Raw genomic sequence first — 24,939 nt, forward strand, 5'->3', positions numbered from 1 at the left:
GGCCCCTAAACCGTCAACAATCTATTATTTAGGACAATGACCTGTTCAGAATTTCTTATCTTCAGATTTGGCATATTCGAGAGAAATCATTTTAATCCCTACATTGAAGTCAAGCTGGCTTTTTAACGTCCCACCAGTTGGGTACGTCCTCTTCAGATGTTTCCGGTAAATGTTTGGTTGACAGGTGAAGCCAAGACCAGAACGCAGTCCTTCATTGCGTATGAGCCAAACAAAATAACAAGGTTTTCTAAATCTTTGGTTAACATCTACTAAATGGATTTTGGGTACACTCCTGTAATTTTAAATACTTGTAATTTTTTGTGTTTGTTCTCTTTCTTGGTGTTTTATCATCATTACTATGGGATGTGGCTTTCAGATATGTCCTACATTCAAGACTGAACCGTTGTACCGTTAAGTGGGGGAAAGTTATTGACTTCAGACAGAATATTTCCGACTAGGGACAATCAGTTTTCCTGCCCTCCCCATTATGAAATAAATATGGATGGGAAAGAGAAGGATATTCCAGCTCACAATAATACATATGAGATCCGGAACAAGGACGGCCTACACGCCACAATCAGGAAGAAAAGAATGTGACCCAACCTCACACAAAGCAATTTTCATTAATTCATGGTGACAAGTAAACCGTCAACATCTATACGTTTCAGATGTCAAGCACCTGAAAGGCGTAGATTTCCGTAAAGCTGCATCACCTTCTTTTTCTACTAAATATGGATTCCAAACAGATACGAGAATATCTAAGGAATGAGCCAAAAATTTCAGAAAAAAGAAAAATAAATAGAAAATTTTAAAAAATCCCCCGTCCCCAACGAAATATGAAAACAAATGGTCTCAATAGCTAATAAACCTAATATCCTCGGATTTCTACGGGACATAGGGGCCTATGTCAGACATGTGTGTCTGCGTGTGGGACTTGTCACCTGTTGTCCCTTTAGCCCTGTGTCCGGCGACTTCAATCCAGCCCGTATCAGATTTTAAAGACCGTTGCTGGCATTTTAAGTGTTCGCTCTACGGCGGCGCGCCGCACGGGTTCAGTGTTTTCAGAATGGATCAAGCCTAAACTCTTATATGACAAAGACTTCTCTGTTGTTCAAATAAATATCTGAAACTTGTAAATTTCATTGTGAAATGTATCTGCGCAATAAAAACCTACGGCATTCCCAGAAGTGGCGGAGATTCTCTCGTGACTCAACATCCTAAAAAACCCGTAATAGGCTGTAATTCTTAGAAAGACGGATAAGATGTGCAGTCAGTTTTAAATTCGCTCTGCTTTTTATATTTTCTAATATATTACTGAAATGGCTGACATCAGATATCAATTGCTTGAATCGTAGATTGTTGGGGGTCCAACTTTCAGCACCCCTATTGATTAGACAACAAAGCTACCATCGAAGAGCAAATAGTTTGGGTAAATGGTTCAGCCATGTCGAAGGTCTGAACTTTCAATCTGCAGGAGCACACCACTTCCCGACAAGGCAGAGGAGTGCTGTGCTCCTGCACATAAGAAAATCCCTTTAAATATCAACAAGATTGGTGATATATGCATGATCGCTGGGGGTTCCCTGTATGAACGGACCAGTAGTGCACAAGTATGATCCCTGATACATTCTATGGAAGAAGTGGTCATGTGTGTGCGCTACTCCTACCATACATCCATAGAAATTAATGACTTTAAAGAGTAATGGTTTATTTTTTTTCCCCATATGTTAATAGTACCCATAGAAATAAGAACCTTTGTAATATATCTTATTTGACAAATCTGCTTCCTTCTCCTCCTCTTTCATTCTCAAAATTCTCAATTCACAGGTAAAATCTGTCTTCAGTGAAGACAGATTTTCCCAATACTGAGATAGGAGATGACCGTTGGTGTTCACAAGCTTTTCAGGAGAACTTGCAGCAGCTCCTCCTTCCTGCCATAGATCCTTATGAGCACCAACGGTAATGGGAAAATCTTTCCTAACTGAATGCAGATTTTAGCCTTGAAATGAGTGAAAGATCAGTCCAGGAGGAGAAAGAAGGAGATTTCTCTGATATGATATATATTACAAAGTTTATTATTTTCATGTGCACTATTGATTTATGAAATAAAAATTAAACTGATGGTTACTCTTTAAATTCTCCTTTACACAAACTAGTAAAAGACAAAAAGTTGAGGGGTTGTCAAATCAGATCACCGGTAGCAGAAATCTGATTATCTGACTCTTTGTATTTTTACTTAAATCAGCCCATCCTAGGCCAGACCTTCTTCAGGATGTGTTGGTCCGCAGCTCTCTAGACTCTGAAGTAATGTAAAGTACTCGAGTACTTCAGCTCTAACTAAACAAAGAACGCCTCTAGTAGATCATAGTTGCGCGCTAGAGCAAACCACGGGAAAAGCAACCCGTCTACCTCCCCACGTGTACAAACAGTCATTTGGAAATCCGGAACGATTTTTTAAAATTCTTAAAAAAAAAACCAAAAAATAAATTTTTAAATAAAAAAGTTAAAATGCAAAAAATTAAAATATAAAAAACAAATAAAAACAATGTTGTAATTGTGGAACTTAAAGTAGAAAAATGCAAAATTAGCTAAATCAGATTAATGCGCAAAAATAAAAGAAAATTAAAACTTTGAATCCTCTTAATGTTGGGACTACATTAATTTTTGTGAACTACACGTCTTTCCTGGAAGAGATCTTCCTCTTTAAGGGTATGGGCAAACTGTATCTTAATTCTGAGGTTTTCCTAGGTGAACCCGCTCCAGGACAAGCCTGTAGTCTTTCCCTCAAGGGGCCTTGCTAACAGTTTTGCTGTAGATTTTTGCAGCACATTTTAATTTCAATATGTTACTTTTCTTTATTTTTTACAGCTTCACAGTTTCCAAACAGACTGAGCATGTACACAGCAGTGTCATTTTTATACTGTTGTGTAGTATGTTGAATTTTTTATGGTGGTTTCGCTGCGCTCTTTCAGGTGGAATCCGCCTGAAAGAGACATCATGTGCACGCGGACCCAAAGCAGTTTTTTTCTTAATTCATAGAGTCCTTAGGTTTCTAGAATGTCTACACATATCTACGGGATCCAAGTTTTGCACAGGAGAACCACCCCAAACAATAAGGAGGATGTTTTTTATTCCAATTTGATTCTGCAAGCTTTGGAGCCATGCACTCACCTTGTATCTGAGTCTGTGTCTGAGGATTGAATGCTGTGGAGTGGTTCAGAGATGATCGCGGGTTGGGAGTTGGGGTCGGATGGTGCGGACTGACTCTCATCGCCGTTCGTCGCAACTGTTCCAGTTCGCTGAGGCGTTCAGAAAACGACAGGCCCCCTGGTTTAGTCTGCTCATCTAATTTCTGTCGATGCCCTGTTAATGTGAAGAAGATTTTTTTTAAAATGAAGTTCTGGGGCAGAAGATGAGTAGAAATATTCAGAATTATTCACTTTATATTCCTTGCATGTTTTCCTCCACACTAGAGATTTATTTTGTCTCTATCTAACATGGAGTGGGATAATTTTTTCCAGCTGTCCCCTCCCAGAAAAAAAAAAAAAAATTTACATTTCAAAGCAAATTTCCAGTTGCTACAATTTCTAAAATGAAAGTATGTGTAAACTTTCATTGGGTCTGGAGATGTGAGCGGCCTGTTCTCTTCTTCCTCCCGCCGGTTCCTTTGGCGAGCGCGGCACTATATCACATTTCACACCGACCTGAGAAATGGAGCCAGCTTTATTGCAATGATTTTATCTGGGTACAGGGAAAAAAAAAAATAGAAAAAAGAGAACTATGATTTTTTTTTTCCCCTTTTGGCAGGAATACTGGCTGCTTGAGCTTCTTAACTTGTCAAGCATGCAAATCCCAGGCCTCTGTTTAGCTCTCCAGTTCATGACAGTGGACGTGAATGCAAACATATTGAGTCACGCGAGCCCTTTACATGTGTTAGTCGTCTAATAATACGATTTCCTGTGTCAGTCCTTCCATACATTGGTCACCGATGAAAAACACGAAACCCAGTGTGCATTATATGCAGGGGGCTAGCGGGTGGATTGCTGCACCAGCCTAAGTCACTGGATCAGACTCAGTCATGGTACCATTTGCAATATACTATGGGAGATCCGATATTGGTTGATATAAGGTGATAAAACTATAGTTTTTTTTTTAACTTTCCCTTTAAAAGGATGGTCCCATCTAGCATCTAGCGATCAATTGGGAGGAGAAAAGTGCGGCCACTGCTGGACAAATGTGGTATCACGTGGCATCTATTCAAGTATAATTCTTTTAAACTTTCCCTTTAAAAGGATGCTCCCATCTAGCGATGAACTGAGAGGAGAAAAGTGAGGCCACGGCTGGACAAATGTGGTATTACATGGCATCTATGGATGACTATTCACGCTGAGTCCTCCGGAAATCATTTCAGCATCTCTCCAATCTGTCTCCTGCCAAAAGGAATGGGGGAGAAAAGGATGTCCCAAGCAAGAAACTTCCCTCAAATGGAAAAGGGTTTTCATAATGAAACTCCTTAAAATATACAAGCCACTAGAGTTTAGCCAAAAGATTTACGCTGCCCTGGTCTGGCATCCAGTTTGGTTGTATGGGGCAGCCGGACTCAGGCAGCCTTAACTTCTGCCAAAGGCATCTTGAGCGCCACTTGCACTTATTAGGCTCAAAGATATAATGGAATGATGCACATTATGATGATGTCACCAGACCACATGTGATATCACGATGTCATAGGGCCAATTAAGCGCAAGGGCCGAAGATGATGGTGGTCTGGCATACAGTTTGGTTGTATGGGGCAGCCGGACTCAGGCTTGCGTTGAGAAACATGTGATGGTGTCTCCGCGGCTTGTGTTTTGCATATATTTACATATTTCCCATAAGGGTGGGGGCATTGACCTAGAATCACTGCGTTGAGAAACATGTGATGGTGTCGCCGCAGTGTTGGATGTTGATCTCCATGAGTTCATTCATCCTCATTTTCACAGTCTTCTACTAGGCATTGCTCCTACTAGCCAGTTTCCTACTCCACACTGATGAGGGGCAATACCCTGAAACAGCTGTATGTGGATGGATACCATGTTTTGGCATTGGTGGTTTCCTTCATTGCGACTGCCCTTCCCGTGGTTGTTCCCTCCCGAGGAAAGACCAGGCTAGTCATTGCTTGCGTTGAGAAACATGTGATGGTGTCTCCGTGGCTTGTGTTTTGCATATATTTACATATTTCCCATAAGGGTGGGGGCATTGCCCTAGAATCACTGCGTTGAGAAACATGTGATGGTGTCTCCGCAGTGTTGGATGTTGATCTCCATGAGTTCATTCATCCTCATTTTCACTTGCACTTATTAGGCTCAATGATATCACAGTATGATGCACATTATGATGATGTCACTAGACCATATGTGACGTCATGATGTCGTAAGACCAAGTAAGTGCAATGGCCGAAGATGATGGTGGTCTAACATCCAGTTTGGTTGTATGGGGCAGCTGGACACGGGCAGTCTAAAACGTCTGCCACAGGCATCTTGAGCGCCACTTGCACTTATTAGGCTCAATGATATCACAGTATGATGCACATTATGATGATGTCACTAGACCACATGCGACCTCATGATATCATAGGGTCAAGTAAGCGCAAGGGCCGAAGACGGTGTTGGTCTGGCAATCAGTTTGGTTGTATGGGGCAGCTGGACTTGGGGAGTCTAAAACTTCTGCCAAAGGCATCCTGAGCGCCACTTGCACTTATTAGGCTCAAAGATATAATGGAATGATGCACATTATGATGATGTCACCAGACCACATGTGATATCACAATGTCATAGGGCCAATTAAGCGCAAGGGCCGAAGATGATGGTGGTCTGGCATACAGTTTGGTTGTATGGGGCAGCCGGACTCAGGCAGTGTTACCTACTGCCACAGGCATCCTGAGCGCCATTTGTGCTTATTAGGCTCAATGATATCACAGTATGATGCACATTATGATGATGTCACTAGACCATATGTGACGTCATGATGTCGTAAGACCAAGTAAGTGCAATGGCCGAAGATGATGGTGGTCTAACATCCAGTTTGGTTGTATGGGACAGCTGGACATGGGCAGTCTAAAACTTCTGCCACAGGCATCATGTGCGCCTCTTGCACTTATTAGGCTCAATGATATCACAGTATGATGCACATTATGATGATGACACTAGACCATATGTGACGTCATGATGTCATAAGGCCAAGTAAGCGCAAGAGTCAAAGATGATGGTGGGAGAAGTGAAGACTGTCTCGGTCAGGATGCTATTGTAGACCGGACAGGATATAGGACCAGGGCAGCGGGAATCTTCTTGCTCAACGCTAGATGTCCTTTAAGGAGAGTTGTAAAATTTGCAACGTATGCAGAAATCAGACACTAGATCAGCAGAAAGCGACTAGTAATTATACTTTATATGTATATTGACATTTCTTTGTTTCATTGTGGCGGCAATTTTTTTTTTCCTAAAAAGACCACAGGAACACCAGAAAACAAATGTTAAATTTATCACTGTCAATTTGTCATTGACTGGACAAGTTAACAAAATTATGGTTGATCCAAAGTTGATTCAATGGTAAACAAACTTCCTGTTATCACTTTTAAAAAAAATGGCCGCCACAACAAAACAGAAAAATACCAATATCATAAAACAAAGTATCACGAACAAACTTTGGCTGCTCCTCTGATTTCTGACTTACTATTATATGGCCACTTTTATTTATGGGGTGGAAATCCACTTTAAATTCCTTCACCCCCTGTCATTGCTGGAGCTGCATACATTTGGCACATAGCTACTGTCTCATTAATAAGCTAGTTTTTTTTTTTTATCGGTGAGTCCACAAGGGCTCACTGTTCCTCTGGTGTATAAACCATTTTATTGCGTGCTGTTCCTATAAGGAACGTGAAATGTCATCTAAAACTGGAGGAAGGAAGTAGTTTTAATCCAAAACACAATTTTCTTGGAGGAAACTGACATTAGGGTTCATTCTAGAATATGTCTACTTCTGTCCTGCAGAAAAAAAAAAACTCGCTCCTTTTTTTTTTCAGCTTTCTTGGGTCAGGTTGCTACTCAAACAGTAAAATAACAGGAACCCGAAAAATTGTACGTTGTGTATGTACAGGCTGCGGGCTTCCTGCATTGGGAATATATCAGATCTCTGGGCTGCTGAAGAATAACGTGTTGTGTTGAGGATGGATAATTACAGCTGCATACTGCCGGTGACCTGAGAACAGAGGTGAATGGTTTTAGCAATAATTAACAGTTACTTCTGCATACAGAGCCATGTAAAATAAACATGCAAAAAAGAAAAAATGTTGCCTGGTCCAAGTCATCTGTGAGCAGGTATTGTAAATTACAGTATACAGAGGGGCTTTACTGTGCGCCTCCTTATTGATCTTAGAGCTACTCAGGTCACTCACACAACCAATCATCCGATCACTAATACTTGCCAACTGCCCCAAAATGTCAGGAAGGCTCCCCTCAAAAAAAGAGTAGACCCTTCTCCCCAAAAAAGGGTAGATTCTAAGGACTCCCAGGGCAACGCGTTAGCTTCCTATAACCTCACCGAAAGAAGTGCTGCTTCTGGAGAGTTGTTCTGTGCTTGGCACCATCAAAACACAGAGCTCCATACTCTGGGTATCTGAAACTGGTGTGGGTTTTAAGAATCGGGCATGATTATGCAAAAAAATTGCTCTAGCAAAACTTCTTCAAAAAGTTGGCAAGTAGAAATAAGGAGGTGTTACACCATGACATCATGAAGAAACCTCCAATGTTGTGTTGCGGGACCCCAATAATATTTTTTAAAAACCTGTTTTTTGCACTAATCTTGATTTTGAAATGATTTGTAGGATACACGTTAAAAAAAATTGGACGTTATGGAAACTTATGACCAAAGTTAGCAAGACAAAAACAAGGGTCTACTCAATTTGGGGAGTCTTCGATAACCTGGGTAACTATCTTTTTCAAGCCAATATTCAACAGTGCTGGAGTCCTGAGTCCAAATCCCACCAAAGACAACATCTATAAGGAGTTTGTATGTTCTCCCCGTGTTTCTGTGGGTTTCCTCCAGGTTCTCTAGCTTCTTCCCACAAAGACATACTGATAGGAAACGAAGATTGTGAGCCCCCAATTAGGGGCAGCCTGTAAAGGCTGCGGATTATGATGGCGCTATAATACTGGTGTAGACGAGGTGCTCACTGTAACTACAATGGACATATAGTGCCGGCACTGCCTAGAACAGCAACCTCAATAGCGCACACAAAGTTGCAATGGATTCTGTTGTTACTTCACATTGCCAAGTAACAAAGTGCCTTTTATTTTGTCTAGGTGACAATCATCGAAATAAATGTAGCTACATGCACCGGAGTTGTCGCAGGAAATTCTACCTGCTATATAACAGACTGCCTCTCTGCACAACATAGACTTGGTTTTTGGCAACTCCCACTCACTTGACAAGTAACATAAGAAGAAGGTACAATAAATTGTGGTGCTTACAGAATAATTTTCAAAGCGAAAAGTGCAGGACCAAGAATAATAGCATTGTCTTGTTATAGGTAGGACTGGACCCTACTGTATAGGGTGCCCTGTGCAGTATCTCCTACTGGCTCTCTTACAAAGAACTTTTCTATACAGTGCCTATATATTAACATTTTACAGTATGGTGCTTAAATAACACCATCATACATTTGCCTCAATTTCTTACACAGTTGCCTAAATAATCTTTCCATGAATACACTCCAAAAATTATATACGGATGTTGCAATATTTATGGCATCCGCCATTAATATAGTGCACCCAGCGCAGCCGTACTGTCCACAGCCAAGGGGCTCATTCACAAGCCCGACTTTGTAGTACGAGTCCTATCCATGGTTTATACGGATAGCACTTGTATCTATGATAGTCTATGGGGCTGTGCACATGTCTGATTTTTTTCTCGGACCGAGCCATCAGTGGAAAATATCGGTTATAGGTCTGATTTTGATCCGAGGGTCGGATGAAAATCGGCAACAGAAGTCAACCGGTCCATGAAAAATCAGACCGCATTAGGATGACATCCGAGTACGGTACGATTCTCGTCGGAAAGGAAGAGGTGGCGAAACTTTTAATTTCTCCATGTACGAGAAAACCTGATGACACTTAGACCACACGATGATCAAACCTTAATCAGTGTCTGATCATAATAATCCGTCCGTTTTTCTCGAACTTGAGAAAAATGGATGTCTGAATGAGGCCTGAATAGCTGCGAAACAAAAGTAAATACCGCCACACACTGCTCAAATAATAGCACCATACAGTGGCCACATAACTCTATACATAAAGTGCTCTACAACTAATGTTTCTGGATGTCCCGAGTCTCAAGTGCAGTGCATATGGGGATTGAAATCTCCGACTGTAAAGCCAAAGAACACCGTTAGAGTAACAAAAGGCAGCGTTATACATTATTTTTTGAGTATACCACATCACAAATAATGTTTGATATTACAATATTTATTTCTTGGCATATTTTATTTACCGTAATGCTCATTGTTTTTCATGGAGAACAGAGGAGGACATTGATGAGACGCTCTATCTATGTTCAATGGAATGTATTAAACAAAAACACAGGATGCGACTAACCTATGACTGTATAATCTTGTAACCACTCAGTACTGCCTGGCCTAAATCCATCTGGCTGGGGTGGTGGAGTCTAATAGTGAAGCAGGCGTAGCATGTTGGCAGACCCTTGCCATCTCCTGCATTAATATTAACTGTAAATATTAATTCTTGTCAAGGCTTTAATTGAAGCATTCAGAGGAGATATCATTTTGCCACCTCTCACCAGCAGGTTTATTTGCATGGATAAAAGATTATTCTTTTTTATTATAAATACAATGCCGGGCATCTGATGATTACCGCACTCATTGCAAGACAAGCCAAGAGTCTGTAGTAACCATTATTTATTCCCTAATTCTGAATGAGCAGAAAACTGCTTGGTAATCCAGTGCTATCAAATTTCTTAAAGGGTCAAAAGTGACTAGTTTTTGCTCTTAAATTATTCTCACTGCTTCCTTGAGTATTCATATTTTTTTTAAATCCTCTATACGGTTACAGAAATATGTGACCTTTTATTTACCATAATTCAAAAATTTTATGGTCTTTACCAAGGGGACGTGGCTCACAGGGTAACAATGCAGAGCGGCCTATAGACATGCTCCCAGAGAATACTGTGAGCCATGCTCTCATTGTAAAGACTTTAAAATTTAGCACTAAATAATGAATATGAATACTCAGGAGAGCAGGAGGAACAAAATAATAAAACAAAAACTGACAACTTTTAACTTGGTAACAAGTCCTGGGTAATACCAAAATTTTTACTAAACCTAATTAAAATTTAAACTACCAAATACTAATCTTAAAAGGCAGCCAGTGAATATTAGACTGCTCTGAGGTGACAAAGTGTGTACATTTAAACATTAGCTCAACAAAATACAGGTATTGTTTATGGAAGACTGTCAAAAGCCTATTTAGAGGGGTGGTTGTTGTGCCCATTGCGGTATCCTGCAAAATTATTACTAGATTACACGAGTTTGTAATAATGTAAGTTGATTGTTAACTGCCTTGACTCAAGAACGTAAATACCACAGAGGCAGACCATACAGCTACCATGGGACCCTAGGAGAGACAGCGCCCAGCCTTGATTTGATTCCATTTAATTTGATAATAGATGTAGGAAACTTACCAGGGCCCCAGAGTAATTGTAAGATCATGAAAAAGGACATGGAGTGGAAAAGAAAACCCAAGTCATTTTGTCATGGGTGGCAAAACCGTAGACTAATTTGACTTTTGCTGTTGCAACCCCCTTTCTTCCATGTGCTCCACATCTAAGTGCCTGAAACCTAAATGCAACTTCCATTAGCACCATACCCACTCAAGGACAAGGTGTCAGCTTTACTCATTCAGTGGGAAGTTTCCTGCTGTACAGTCAGCCCACCTTGAATCCATCGCTGCACTTTTTATATATAGTCATAAACACAAGTATCAAGTTCAATAAGAGGTGTCTTGTTTATTCTTGACCTACAATGCCCCTTTTCACACAAGTCTTTGGCAGCATTACCAGGTTCGCCCTAATTTACTCTCACCTTGCCAAGTTCTTTTTTATTTATCCTTTTTGTTTTATTTCCGGGAGCTGTATATTTTCCCACATGATGGATACTGAAAAGCTACCTTCTGGATACTGTTTATAAGACACACACAAAGGCATAGGTGCGGAACATTAAAACAATACATAAAAATTTCGACATTAAGGCAACACCCAGAACAATGAGAAAACAATGACGTAAAAATAAGCTCTTTCAACACTTAAGTAGAGTTGATACATCAAAATTTTGGCTGCAAATCAGACGGACGTCGCAGTAATTAATCAGGATAGTCACCTGAGATGGTCAAAGGTGTAGAGATTGGATGGGGTGGGAAAAACTGCTAACAAAGTAGCAAAGTAAAGTCCAGTTCTTAGTTTTTTTTACCATTTTTAAGTTACAAGAATTGATACATTTAGCAAATAGAGATCTCATCACTATTGATGAAAATTTCAGAATGGCTGACATTAGCAAAAATCACCCTGGTGAACATCACCATAAGGAGTACTATGCACTTACTATGGGTTCCACGGTAAGTGTTTGTGTTACACACAGATATCCCGAGCATCCAGAGCTCCGCTTCCTTCCCCTGGGTCTGATGCCTTCTGCTCTGCTCCACATCGAGTTGCCAGAGTTTATCAATAACATTATCTCCCTAGACCTATTTAAGGACTATTTAGACACACACCAGTGTCTTGGGACTGAGACTCCTAGTCCTATATTTGGTGTGCTGCATCATATGTGCTTCCTGTGTAGTGCATGCATTCATCCCTGCTGGGTCCCACTTCAACAGTCCGGCTCCTCCTGAGATTTCTTTGTACGCCAAGTCCCGGCTACATAACTGCCTTTCTGCTTGCTGCATCAACGCCCAGGATGTGTGTGCCCACCCAGAACTTAGGCTTAGATGATCTACATCATCTGATGAGCAGAACAGCTCTTTCCCATTTATAATATGCATTATTTGGCAAAGAAAGAGGATCCCATAGAAAATATCACACTCATGAAGGGACACAGTATTGCCATGGAGGAAAGGAAGTCATAGTGATTGCTTGCCCCTCCTCACCTAACCATTGGACCAATCTCTCCTCTTGTTAGAAATAATACTGTTCCTCAGGGGAGGAAAGTTTAACCCAAGTTCTGCTACCCAACTGCAAAAGAGAAGGGTCTAAATAGGGTGAGGAGCACTCACTCCAAGCGCCCTATAGCAGCCACAAGTCCCTATCGGACATTTATCTTTCTTGGTTGTCCCATCCTATATCCGGCAAGTGATATAGTACAGTAGTATAAACCAGCGCTTTTCAAAAAGTTTCTGTAGCTTGCTAAGACAGGCTTAAAAGTGCCGAAAGTTCCAAAACTTTTGCCACATTTCAAACAGTTTTACGCCAGAATGAATCGCGGAGCAAAGTATCCTAGAATTCCATAGAACTTTTCTTAATAGAACACAAAACCAAAAAGTCCTTTTAAAAAATAAATTTTAACTCTTCACCTTCCTCCATGCGTTCAAAGTATGCAAGCGAGGCTCTAAGGGTTCGCAAGAAACATTAGTTCCACGCTGGCTCGTAGGTTTCAAGTGCTCATGTCTTGTACCCCTGCCTCGCAGCACTCTCTACTCTCCAAGTTTTCTCCACAGCTGCGGAGGAGATATAGTAAAGCTACTGTATGGTATTATGAAACCGAGGCCTCTGAGATGATTCCAAGCTGCATACAAGCGAGTTATTCTTTGGACTGTTTTCTTTGGCGGTGCGCAAGCTGCACAAAATGAATCAAGCAGTATTAACTTTCAGTAGGGAAGCGTTGCGGTCAGGGGGAGCTGTTTGTGGCTAGATCGTGCAGATAGGTGCACAAGGTTATGGAGAGCAGCTTGTGGCACGGGTGGGAGCTTAAAGAGAAACACACTAGACCTATGGGGGCTGCTGAGCTTCAGACCGCTGGATTATATGTTAAGGTTGTGACTCAGAAATCCAGCGTAGAACAACAGGAAAACTGCTGCTGTGCCGAAAAGTCCCTGAAACCACAGGCATTTATACACTGGAATAACAAGGCCAAGCCCATGTTATAGCGGCTGACGAGCATTATAGTGCAGTGTATGTAGATGAGGCCAAGAGTACTGTGGCGTGGTGGTAAAGCCAAAAAAAATGCAACCCGCTAACTTAAAGGGGTACTTACTTGGTTTTTAAAAATGCTATTTTTAACTCCTATTTTTCATTTTATTTTTCCTCTCTTTTTTTTTTTTTTTTTTTTTTTTTTTCCAAGAGTGAGAAATTTTGTATCGACATAAACTTATGAGGGCTCTATTTTTTTTATTTTTTTTTTGTGGGGGGGGGGAGTGGAGGAAGAGGGTCAAGTTGTAGTTTTGAATGACAGCATTCAGTTATATAGGGTACAGAAAAAAATGGAAAAAAAAATTCAAGCAAGGTAAAATGGTGCAAGAAAAAAAAACAACTATGCCATGGTTTTTTTTTCCTACCGTAATTTCTTTTTTTACGACGTCCATTGTGCAGCGAAAATAACCTGGAATGATTGTCCAGGGTAATATGATTACGGCAACACCAAACAATATATATATATATTTTTTTTTTTACTAATTTAATGGATTCTAAACTTTCTAAAAAAAATAAAATAAAATATAAATCAGTTTAACTATTTTCTGAGACCTGAAACTAGTTTATTTTTCTGTCCCCGGAGCTGTATATATATATTTTTGGTGTACTGAGCTGTAGTTTTTCATGGTATAAATTTGGAGTACATATGACGTTTTGATAATGTTTTATTACATTTTGTGTGAGAGGTGCAGCGAACGAAAAAAAGGGGCAATGTTGGCATTTTTATTGTTTTTTTCTTTCTTTTATTTATGCTTACTGTACTACTGGTTAAACTAATAATAATAATAATAACCTTTATTTATATAGCGCCAACATATTCCGCAGCGCTTTACAGTTTAACAGCTTTAAACTAATGTATATTTTGATTGGAAATTTATGAACACGACGATATTGATTAAACATGTATATATATATTTATACTTATTTATTTTTAACTGGGGAAAATGGGATGATTTGATTTTTTTTTCTTTTACTTTCCACCTTTTCTTTTGAGTCCCCATAGGGGACTTGAACATATGAATGCTTGTACTATATACTTTAGTATGCGATGCTTTACTTTAGCGCTGCAGTATACAGTCCTTATCACGGAAATGGATGCCCGTGGCTTAAATGCTGTTGTCAGTGATTGTCAGTGGCATTTAAGGGTTTTACAGCCGTAGTGAATGGAGCGGCCTCAGATGAATAAAGCTAGAAAGAGCATATTTCGTGTGGAGGACTCAGTAAGTTCATCCATTACAAGGGCTGTAATTCCTAATTTTTCCTGCGGTGGTGCTGCAGGGAAACAAAACACTTATTGCCAGGTTCTAGCTGATCGCCATGATCACCATCATTGATCTAGACCCGTGCTCATGGGTTGGAGACCGCTGATCAAAGCCTGATTACTCTGATTTGTACTAGCAGTCGGATCACAAACTGATTAGGAGTCGGCCTATCACAAACCAGTCGGTGCGTTCATCTCAGTTTGTTACTTGATACAACAGCCTCTTGGTCTGATCGCGGGCACATCCTGGCGACCAGGGAAGATTTATAAAACACAGTATCGCGTATCATGCCAAAATTGTGTATTATCTGTAGCTGACGTCAATGGTAAGTACTTTAACATTCTGGAATATCAAGTAACAGGTTTTCATTAAAGGGACAGATCCTTTTATATTGGGGCCAGTCAATTGTCAGTCAGGAACGAGGAAACGTTTACTCCACTTAGGCGCCTTCTCTCTTAAAGGGGAATTACAGTTTGAGCAAAAAAAACCCCTACCAATTCTTTTTTGTTTGCTGTCAATCATCAGGATCCTTCCCTGTTCATTTTTTTGGAATTAAAGCCTGTCTTGGTTATGTGATGGGCACCCAGGGGCAGGGCTCGTTACAGTAGTTATCAGAGCTAGGTAACCACTGTACGGGGTCCCATACACAATACGTAGCTGTCAGTCAATAGGTGGCGGCCGGAAGTCTCCCGACTCCTCCATACATAGATGTGATCGCTCAGCTGATCGCTCCGGTGTTCTGTATGAGAGAGTCACTGCCAAACTACTCTGGCAACAGCTTATCTCGCCTAGTCTGAAATCGGACATGGAGAAGAGTCGGGGGGTCCCATACATATTGGACTGCCAGCTGATCCCCCCAATATTAGCTAGTTTGGCTGACGTTAGTTGGGGCTATTAACTATCCATAGAGGCCACCGGTTTAGTGCTACCGCCAAGCCTCTCTGCCTTAGTCTACGTACTGTATTTAGATACAGGCTCAGGTAAATAAACTGAATCTTTTTTTCTGAGTGAAGGAAAGTCTACCCATGATTAGTGTGAGGAATTGATATAGAAAGTAGGTCAGAAAATTGTATACATTTTCACTGTATAAATAACCTTAATTTTTCTGAAATAGAATACCCCTTTAAGCCAATTGGAAGAGCTGGGAGAGGTCACATGACACACTTCCTTACTCATCAACACTCCAAGTCCTATTGGAACTCATGATTGCCAGTTGTGGTGGTCAATTCATGGGTAATGCAGTAAAACCTGACCTGGTAAACATTATATTTTCTTCTTTGTACCCCGTTCCTATCTTTCATGTATGCAAATTAGCTGTCCATTGGGAAGAAGTAAAACTATCTTGTGTTAATTTGTCTAGTAACACCTATTGGGGTTAGCCAACCCCTAAGTCACTTCTGCTGAAACAATTGTCTGCAGAAGGGGTATCTGACATGACTAATGTCGCTACTTATGTTAAATGGCTCAGTGAGATAGATTTCTTAGGAGAGAGATAATTTGCATGCATGGAACACTCCCTTATTCTCCTGGTCTACTTAAAGAGGATCGGTTACTTGCAATAAATATCTATTTTTTTTAACCAGGTGTAAATGCCGCTGTTCTCCTGAATCCGGCGATATTTTTCTTTTGTCCCTACTCCTCTCCGTTCCTGAGATACGACCCTCTCTTCCCTGTATATCAATCCAGACCTGTTAGCCAAGTAGGCGTGGTAAGCCACTCTTCTCTGTGGGCGTCGTCATGATTTCCACACCCAGTTGGCTAACAAGACCAAATTTATATAAAGGAAAGAATGGGCCGTATCTCAGGAACGGAGAGGAGCAGAAACAAAAGAAAAACAACGCCGGATTCAGGAGAACGGCGGCATTTACACCAAAAAAATATGTATATTTATGGCAATTGATGGTTCCTCTTTAAGGAAAGTCATCCTTTTCCGCAAAGCAAATATCCTTCATGTAGAATGAAGAAAGTTTTCGTGGAAAAATCATAGGATCCGCATCCCCCCGACAGCCCTTTACCGTAAAAGCACTTGTTCGTATTTTTCCACATATATCCATCCCCAGATGCTGCTTATACGAAAGAACATTCCAGCGCGCTATTAAAGAGGCTAATAAGATAATGTATCTGACGACTGTGGAGTAGTCAGCAAACCATTTGGAAAACAGCACCAAGTTAGAACGACACTTGGCAATCGACTCCGTCACTCGTGAGATCGCTGCAAACAGCTCCGCTGAGAGCGACTGCCAATCAGACCGGCTGCAAGTTTGGGCAATAGATATTAAGATAATAAACAGAAAAAAAAAAGAGCGGATCAGAACACGCCTCCGTCCTCGCAGCCAGTTATTACCTGAGATTAGAGGTTATTGCGGTGGCCGTAGTATGAAATTAACATTCCTCCAGGTCGCTCTGATGGTCTGTCTCTGCTCCTAAGTTGTAGTTTCGCTAGAAAAAGGATCTCCTATTTATAGTGTCAGGAATATAATTATACTGCACAGAGAGTACAACATATCCTTGGCTTCTTCTCAATAAAAAAAGACTAGAATATATATATATATATATATATATATATTGTATATATATACTAGCTGAAGAGCCCGGCGCTGCCCGGGCATAGTAACTAACTGTGGTTAGTTATAGCAAATTATAATCATCCTCCATCCCATAGTCCCATGCCCATATACCCATCGTACATATCCACCATCCCATAGTCGAGTGCCCATATACCCATCATACATATCCACCATCCCATAGTCCTGTGCCCATATACCCATCATACATATCCTCCATCCCATAGTCGAGTGCCCATATACCCATCATACATATCCACCATCCCATAGTCCTGTGCCCATATACCCATCATACATATCCTCCATCCCATAGTCGAGTGCCCATATACCCATCGTACATATCCACGATCCCATAGTCGAGTGCCCATATACCCATCATACATATCCACCATCCCATAGTCCTGTGCCCATATACCCATCATACATATCCTCCATCCCATAGTCGAGTGCCCATATACCCATCGTACATATCCACGATCCCATAGTCGAGTGCCCATATACCCATCATACATATCCTCCATCCCATAGTCCTGTGCCCATATACCCATCATACATATCCTCCATCCCATAGTCGAGTGCCCATATACCCATCATACATATCCACCATCCCATAGTCGAGTGCCCATATACCCATCATACATATCCACCATCCCATAGTCGAGTGCCCATATACCCATCATACATATCCACCATCCCATAGTCGAGTGCCCATATACCCATCATACATATCCACCATCCCATAGTCCCGTGCCCATATACCCATCATACATATCCTCCATCCCATAGTCGAGTGCCCATATACCCATCATACATATCCTCCATCCCATAGTCGAGTGCCCATATACCCATCATACATATCCACCATCCCATAGTCGAGTGCCCATATACCCATCACACATCCTCCATCCCATAGTCCCGTGCCCATATACCCATCACATATCCTCCATCCCATAGTCCTGTGCCCATATACCCGTCATACATAGCCTCCATCCCATAGTCGAGTGCCCATATACCCATCATACATATCCTCCATCCCATAGTCGAGTGCCCATATACCCATCATACATATCCACCATCCCATAGTCGAGTGCCCATATACCCATCACACATCCTCCATCCCATAGTCCCGTGCCCATATACCCATCATACATATCCTCCATCCCATAGTCGAGTGCCCATATACCCATCACACATCCTCCATCCCATAGTCCCATACCCATATACCCATCACACATCCTCCATCCCATAGTCCTGTGCCCATATACCCGTCATACATATCCTCCATCCCATAGTTCCGTGCCCATATACCCATCACACATCCTCCATCCCATAGTCCTGTGCCCATATACCCATCATACATATCCTCCATCCCATAGTCCTTTGCCCATATACCCGTCATACATATACTCCATCCCATAGTCGAGTGCCCATTTACCCATCATACATATCCTCCATCCTATAGTCCCGTGCCCATATACCCATCATACATATCCTCCATCCCATAGTCCTGTGCCCATATACCCATCATACATATCCTCCATCCCATAGTCCTGTGCCCATATACCCGTCATACATATCCTCCATCCCATAGTCGAGTGCCCATTTACCCATCATACATATCCTCCATCCTATAGTTCCGTGCCCATATACCCATCATACATCCTCCATCCCATAGTCTCATGCCCATATACCCATCATACATCCTCCATCCCATAGTCTCATGCCCATATACCCATCATACATATCCTCCATCCCATAGTCGAGTGCCCATTTACCCATCATACATATCCTCCATCCTATAGTTCCGTGCCCATATACCCATCACACATCCTCCATCCCATAGTCTCATGCCCATATACCCATCATACATATCCTCCATCCCATAGTCCTGTGCCCATATACCCGTCATACATATCCTCCATCCCATAGTCGAGTGCCCATTTACCCATCATACATATCCTCCATCCTATAGTCCCGTGCCCATATACCCGTCATACATATCCTTCATCCCATAGTCAGCCATTATGACATCATAATGAGCGGCGGGGCTTGCAACCTATGATGACATCAGCGTCGCCATGGCAACCATTATGACATCATAATGAGCGGCGGGGCTTGATATACACACACTTTTTCCCCATTATGTAGATAGGGGCAAAATTGTTTGGTGAATTGGAACGCGCAGGGTTAAAATTTCGCCTCACAACATAGCCTAGGACACTCTCCGGGTCCAGACGTGTGACTGTGCCAAATTTTGTGGCTGTAGCTGCGACGGTGCGGATGCCAATCCCGGACATACACACACTTGAGCTTTATATATTAGATATATATATATATATATATATATATATATATATATATATATATATATAAAAGGCATTGTGGGACTACAAGTCCCAGCAATGCTGTTTGACCCATCTTTGTATGGCCATATATCTGGAAGACCGCCATACCCTGCAGGGAGAAGGAGTCCTGTGGAGATCAGAAAGGGATTGGGATTGGGGTGGAGACGACACCTTTTAAAAATACCTAATCTCACGTATAGAGAAAGAATAAAATAGAAATAAATGTAGCAGAGCTGCCTTTTCTGTGCTTTTACATAGGACTGCTGACTAACTTGCTACAATATGAAAGATGACCTGTCGCTTGCAATAAATATGGAATTACCCGGCGTAAATGCCGCCGTTCTCCTGAATCCAACGTTGTTTTTCTTTTGTTCCTGAGCCTCTCGGTTCCTGAGATATGGCCCATTCTTCTTTTTACATAAATCTAGTCTTTTTAACCAAGTGGGTGTGGTTCTCATAAATACGCCCACAGGAAACATTTGAAGCAACACCTCCTTGGCTAAAAAGACTAGATTTATATATAGAGAAGAGGCCATATCTCAGGAACGGAGAGGCGCAGGAAGAAAAGAAAAACAACGCCGGATTCAGGAGAACAGGGGCATTTACACCAGGTAAAAAAATATATATATTTTTTCGAATGACAGGTCCACTTTGAATGGCAATTTCAAATCTACTACATTCAACCTTCTGTCCAGGATTGGCAATGGGTTGGTTGGGGGGTTAATGACGTCCCCTTTGTGATGTTCCCAGAAGGGGTGAAGTCACTCTTTGTAATCCTGTCCAATAAAGGGGCACCTAAATATTATCTCCGTGCACTCACATAGGGCATAAGGGATAGGCTTAGTTATATCCAGCAGTGCAGGGGTTAAACGGCCCTGTAGGTAATGAGCTCAGTGTGGATTAGGGAGCTGTTGTTGTCCTTGCTGCTCTTTTTTTCCTCCTACATGATGAGTTATACATACCTATTAAGTGCACGGTAATTGCTGAGAGGTGAAATGAAGGAACAAGCCCCGGAGCCACCCACATAGACATGGGCTTTCTCCGGTTACCTGCGTGAGTCACTGTCATCAGGCGGATATGGCCTGCTCTGGAGGATTTCTCAGCGCCTCGTCACCATGGAATAATCTATAGATTCACACTAGAGCCTAAATCTGTTGCAAAACTACGACCCCCAGGAAGCCCCCCCCCAAAAAAAAAAAAAAACCCAAGAAGCCGGGATCTATAAATTTTCATGGCTATGTAGCAAACCCTCAGCTGTGAGAGGCGTTAGGTCACTTTTCAGTCTATTGATGTAAAGTTGAGTTTTCCATTCACTGACAGTCAGCAGAGATCTTGGATGAAACTTCACAACACAAAGTTACAGAACTTTTTTTTTTAAGTTAGTGATAAATTTCTTACAGATAAACCAGAAAACTTTTATATTTAAAGAGGATCTGTCTGATCCCTGTCTGATCTTCAACCCCCCCTCAAATTTGAGATTTTTTTATGTTGTTCCTCCATTACTCCTCCTGGAAAATGTAATTTCCCTTTATTAATGGGGGTGTGCCCCTAAAGACTCTGACGCTGTCCAATCAGTGCTGACATCATCCCAAACCACACCCACCGACAAAACTCCCATTTTTTTCTTAATTTATTCATATATTTCCAGGAGGAATAATGGATGGAAGGCACAAAATAATAAAATATGCTCAAAGAACATGAAAGTTGTCATCTCTTATTTATAGTGATTGCAGTCCACATTGTCCTTATATTATATTTTCTATGACTTTCATGCAGCTCACAGCCCCCCAGACCACCCCGTCCGGACCCTCCTAGGCCACCTGCCCAAATATAATTAGCTGCATTTTGATTAATGAAGGTTTAGAGAACCTTGTGGCGTTTGGCCAAACCAGTGTTTAATGAAAACAGTCAGGATAGAGTTTACGGAAGTCCTCTAATACTTCATAAGCTTTAGTGGGGTCTGGGGAATTACAAGATTACTGCAGCTCTCCCCGTAAAAGAAGCTGTAAATGCAGCCGCACTAAATCTTACACTACAATATATTACCGCCACCAGGGGAGGCGGCGTTATAACGTGCACCTACTGCCATCCCCTGAGACAACGTGCTATTCTGCTGGTAGATTTGCTATACAGAAAGCTGGGTGACAATCAAAAACAGCTATGATTGCGCATGCGCACTACCAGTGCCATAGAAGTGAATATAGCTATGACTGTGCATGTGCACTACTGATCCCATAGAAGTGAATGTAGCTATGACCACACACACGCCCACAGAAGTGAATATAGGTATGATTGTGCATGAGCCTTACTGCTCACATAGAAGTGAATATAGCATTGATCGCGCATGAGTACAACTGATCTCATAGAAGAAAATATAAATGTGATCACGTATGTGCACTACAGCTCCCACAGAAGGGAATATAGCTATGACTGTGCATGTGCATTACCACACCCAAAGAAGTGAATATAGCTATGACTGTGTATGCGCATACCACACTTATAGAAGTGAATATAGCTATGACAGTGCATGCGCATTACAACACCCAAAGAAGTGAATATAGCTATGACTGTGCATGCGCATTACCACACATGCAGGGGTGGCATTTATGCACATGTAATCGAAGTACATGTATCAAAGTACTACTGGCAGTTATAACATGGCAGTTAGACAGGGCAGGAAACAGGTAAGACATTTATATACATCTATTCCCTGTACATTTGGAGTACAACAAATATATACCATATGCATTTGTGTAATTTTTATCCTGGCCGCTGCATTCACACACATCCACCGCCCTGGCATTAACTCTCCACACTCCATCCATATTGGCCCCTCGCTCCTTTCCTCTCCTATGTATAGCACTCATGCTCTTTTCACATTGTTAAATTGCACAGATCCAGCCAGTCCCACCATTCAACACCAGAGACGCTCTCACAAATCACTTAACCATCTGCTCACTCTTTCTATCCTCCTTCTCCTAGTTGCAGGAGACATTGCTCCCAACCCTGGTCCCCCATGTTATAGAAAGTCAAACCCCCCCACTGCTACACTCAGAAACCCCTCTAATCTTATTAATATTCCCTGCATGCCATCTGTCTCTCTTAATTGTGCACTTTGGAATTCTCGCTCAGTGTGTAACAAACTCTCCTTCATTCATGACTTCTTCCTTTCTAATTCTCTTAACCTTCTGGCTCTTACTGAAACCTGGATCCAGCAGTCAGATACTACCGCTGCTGCTGCTCTTTCATACGGGGGGCTACACTTCTCTCATACCCCAAGATCAGACAATAGAGCTGGTGGAGGCGTTGGTCTGCTCCTATCACCAAAATGTACCTTTCAGGTTATCCCTCAACTACCCTCACTTGTCTTCCCTTCTTTTGAGGTCCATGCCGTCAGACTCTACACCCCCTTCTCCATGCGAGTGGCGGTGGTATATCGTCCTCCCGGCCCCTCCCATCAGTTCCTGGATCATTTTGCCACTTGGCTTCCACATTTTCTCTCCTGTGACATCCCTACCCTCATCATGGGAGATTTCAACATCCCCATTGCTCTTCCCCTCTCCCCATCTGCTACTCACCTTTTATCTCTAACCTCCTCATTTGGCCTTTCGCAGCTTACTAATTCTCCAACGCATGAAGACGGAAACTCCCTCGACTTGGTCTTCTCTCGGCTTTGTGCAGTGGATGATTTTGCAAACTCCCCTCTCCCGCTCTCTGACCACAATCTTCTTTCATTCTCTATAAAGAACTGCCAGGCTGCTCAGGTCACCCCCACTGTCCAGACTTATAGAAACACACAGGCCATTAACACCCAGAAACTTCTGAAGAACTTGCAGTCTTCATTGGCCCCTATCTCCTCCCTCTCATGTCCTGATTCTGCTTTGAAGCATTACAATGAAACACTTCAAACTGCCCTGGATGAATTTGCACCCCCTATAAATAGAACACCACAACGCAGACGGCGACAACCCTGGCACACGGTGCAAACACGTTTCCTGCAGCGGTGCTCCAGGTGCGCCGAACGTCTGTGGAGAAAATCCAATCTACACGAAGATTTCATCCATTTTAAGTTTATGCTTAGAACATACAACACTGCCCTTCACCTCTCCAAACAAACCTATTTCAACACCCTCATCATCTCACTGTCCAATAACCCGAAACGTCTCTTTGACACTTTTCATTCTCTACTCAATCCAAGAGTACAGGCCCCAACCACTGAGCTCCGAGCTGACGATCTGGCCAATTACTTCAAAGAAAAAATTGACCAGATCCGACAGGAAATTATCTCCAAATCCCCTCATACCATGCACTGTCCTCCCTCCCCCACTGCATCTAACTCACTCTCTGATTTTGAACTAGTCACAGAAGAAGAAGTAAGCAGGCTCCTTGCATCTTCTCGCCCAACTACTTGCACCAGTGACCCATTTCCGTCACATCTCCTCCAGTCCCTTTCCCCTGCTGTCACCCCTCACCTAACTAAAATATTTAACCTCTCTCTCTCTTCTGGTATTTTTCCCTCCTCATTTAAGCATGCCATCATACATCCACTACTTAAAAAACCATCCCTCGACCAAAATTGTGCCGCTAACTATAGACCTGTCTCTAATCTTCCCTTCATCTCTAAACTCCTGGAACGCCTGGTCCACTCCCGTCTTATCCGCTATCTCTCAGAAAACTCTGTTCTCGACCCTCTCCAATCCGGTTTCCGCTCTTTACACTCCACTGAAACTGCCCTCACTAAAGTCTCTAATGATCTGCTAACAGCTAAATCAAATGGTCATTACTCCATGCTAATTCTCTTGGATCTCTCTGCAGCATTCGACACTGTGGATCATCAGCTCCTCCTCACTATGCTCCGTTCCATTGGCCTCAAGGACACCGTTCTCTCCTGGTTCTCCTCCTATCTCTCCGACCGCTCCTTTACTGTTTCTTTTGCCGGTTCCTCCTCCTCTCACCTTCCTCTTACTGTTGGGGTTCCTCAAGGATCGGTTCTAGGCCCCCTCCTCTTCTCCTTGTACACTGCCCCTATTGGTCAAACAATCAGTAGATTTGGTTTCCAGTACCATCTCTATGCTGATGACACCCAATTATACGCTTCTTCTCCTGACATCACGCCAGCCTTTCTAGAAAACACTGGCGATTGTCTAAACGCTGTGTCTAATATCATGTCCTCACTATATCTGAAACTGAACCTATCAAAGACTGAACTCCTTGTATTTCCTCCCGCTACTAATGTACCTACACCCGACATTGCCATTTCCGTCTGTGGTTCCACTATTACTCCCCAGCAACATGCCCGCTGTCTTGGGGTCATACTTGATTCCGAGCTTTCCTTTGCCCCCCACATTCGATCACTGGCTCGCTCTTGTCATCTGCACCTCAAAAACATTTCTAGAATTCGACCTTTTCTTACTTTTGACTCTGCAAAAACTCTTACTGTTTCTCTTATTCATTCTCGTCTCGACTATTGTAACTCTCTTCTAATCGGTCTCCCTCTTACAAAACTCTCCCCTCTCCAATCTGTCTTGAATGCTGCAGCCA

General features: G+C 42.1%; 1 protein-coding gene across 2 annotated transcripts in view; it reads right to left on the bottom strand.

Moving 5' to 3' along the window:
* RUNX1 (RUNX family transcription factor 1) overlaps window positions 1–24,939 on the bottom strand; it is a 118,324-nt gene that overhangs the window by 49,810 nt on the left and 43,575 nt on the right. Inside the window, exon 4 of one of the 2 annotated variants that reach the window (XM_073584633.1) lies at window positions 3,172–3,363. The exons of the other annotated variant lie outside the window; for it this stretch is intronic. Within the exon in view, the coding sequence (XP_073440734.1) occupies window positions 3,172–3,363 (192 nt within the window). The remainder of the gene's footprint in view (window positions 1–3,171; window positions 3,364–24,939) is intronic. 2 annotated transcript variants of the gene reach the window in all.

The sequence above is a fragment of the Dendrobates tinctorius genome, unplaced genomic scaffold (genome assembly GCF_039654945.1).
Source record: "Dendrobates tinctorius isolate UK_male_01 unplaced genomic scaffold, ASM3965494v1 ptg000084l, whole genome shotgun sequence".
Taxonomy (NCBI): domain Eukaryota; kingdom Metazoa; phylum Chordata; class Amphibia; order Anura; family Dendrobatidae; genus Dendrobates; species Dendrobates tinctorius.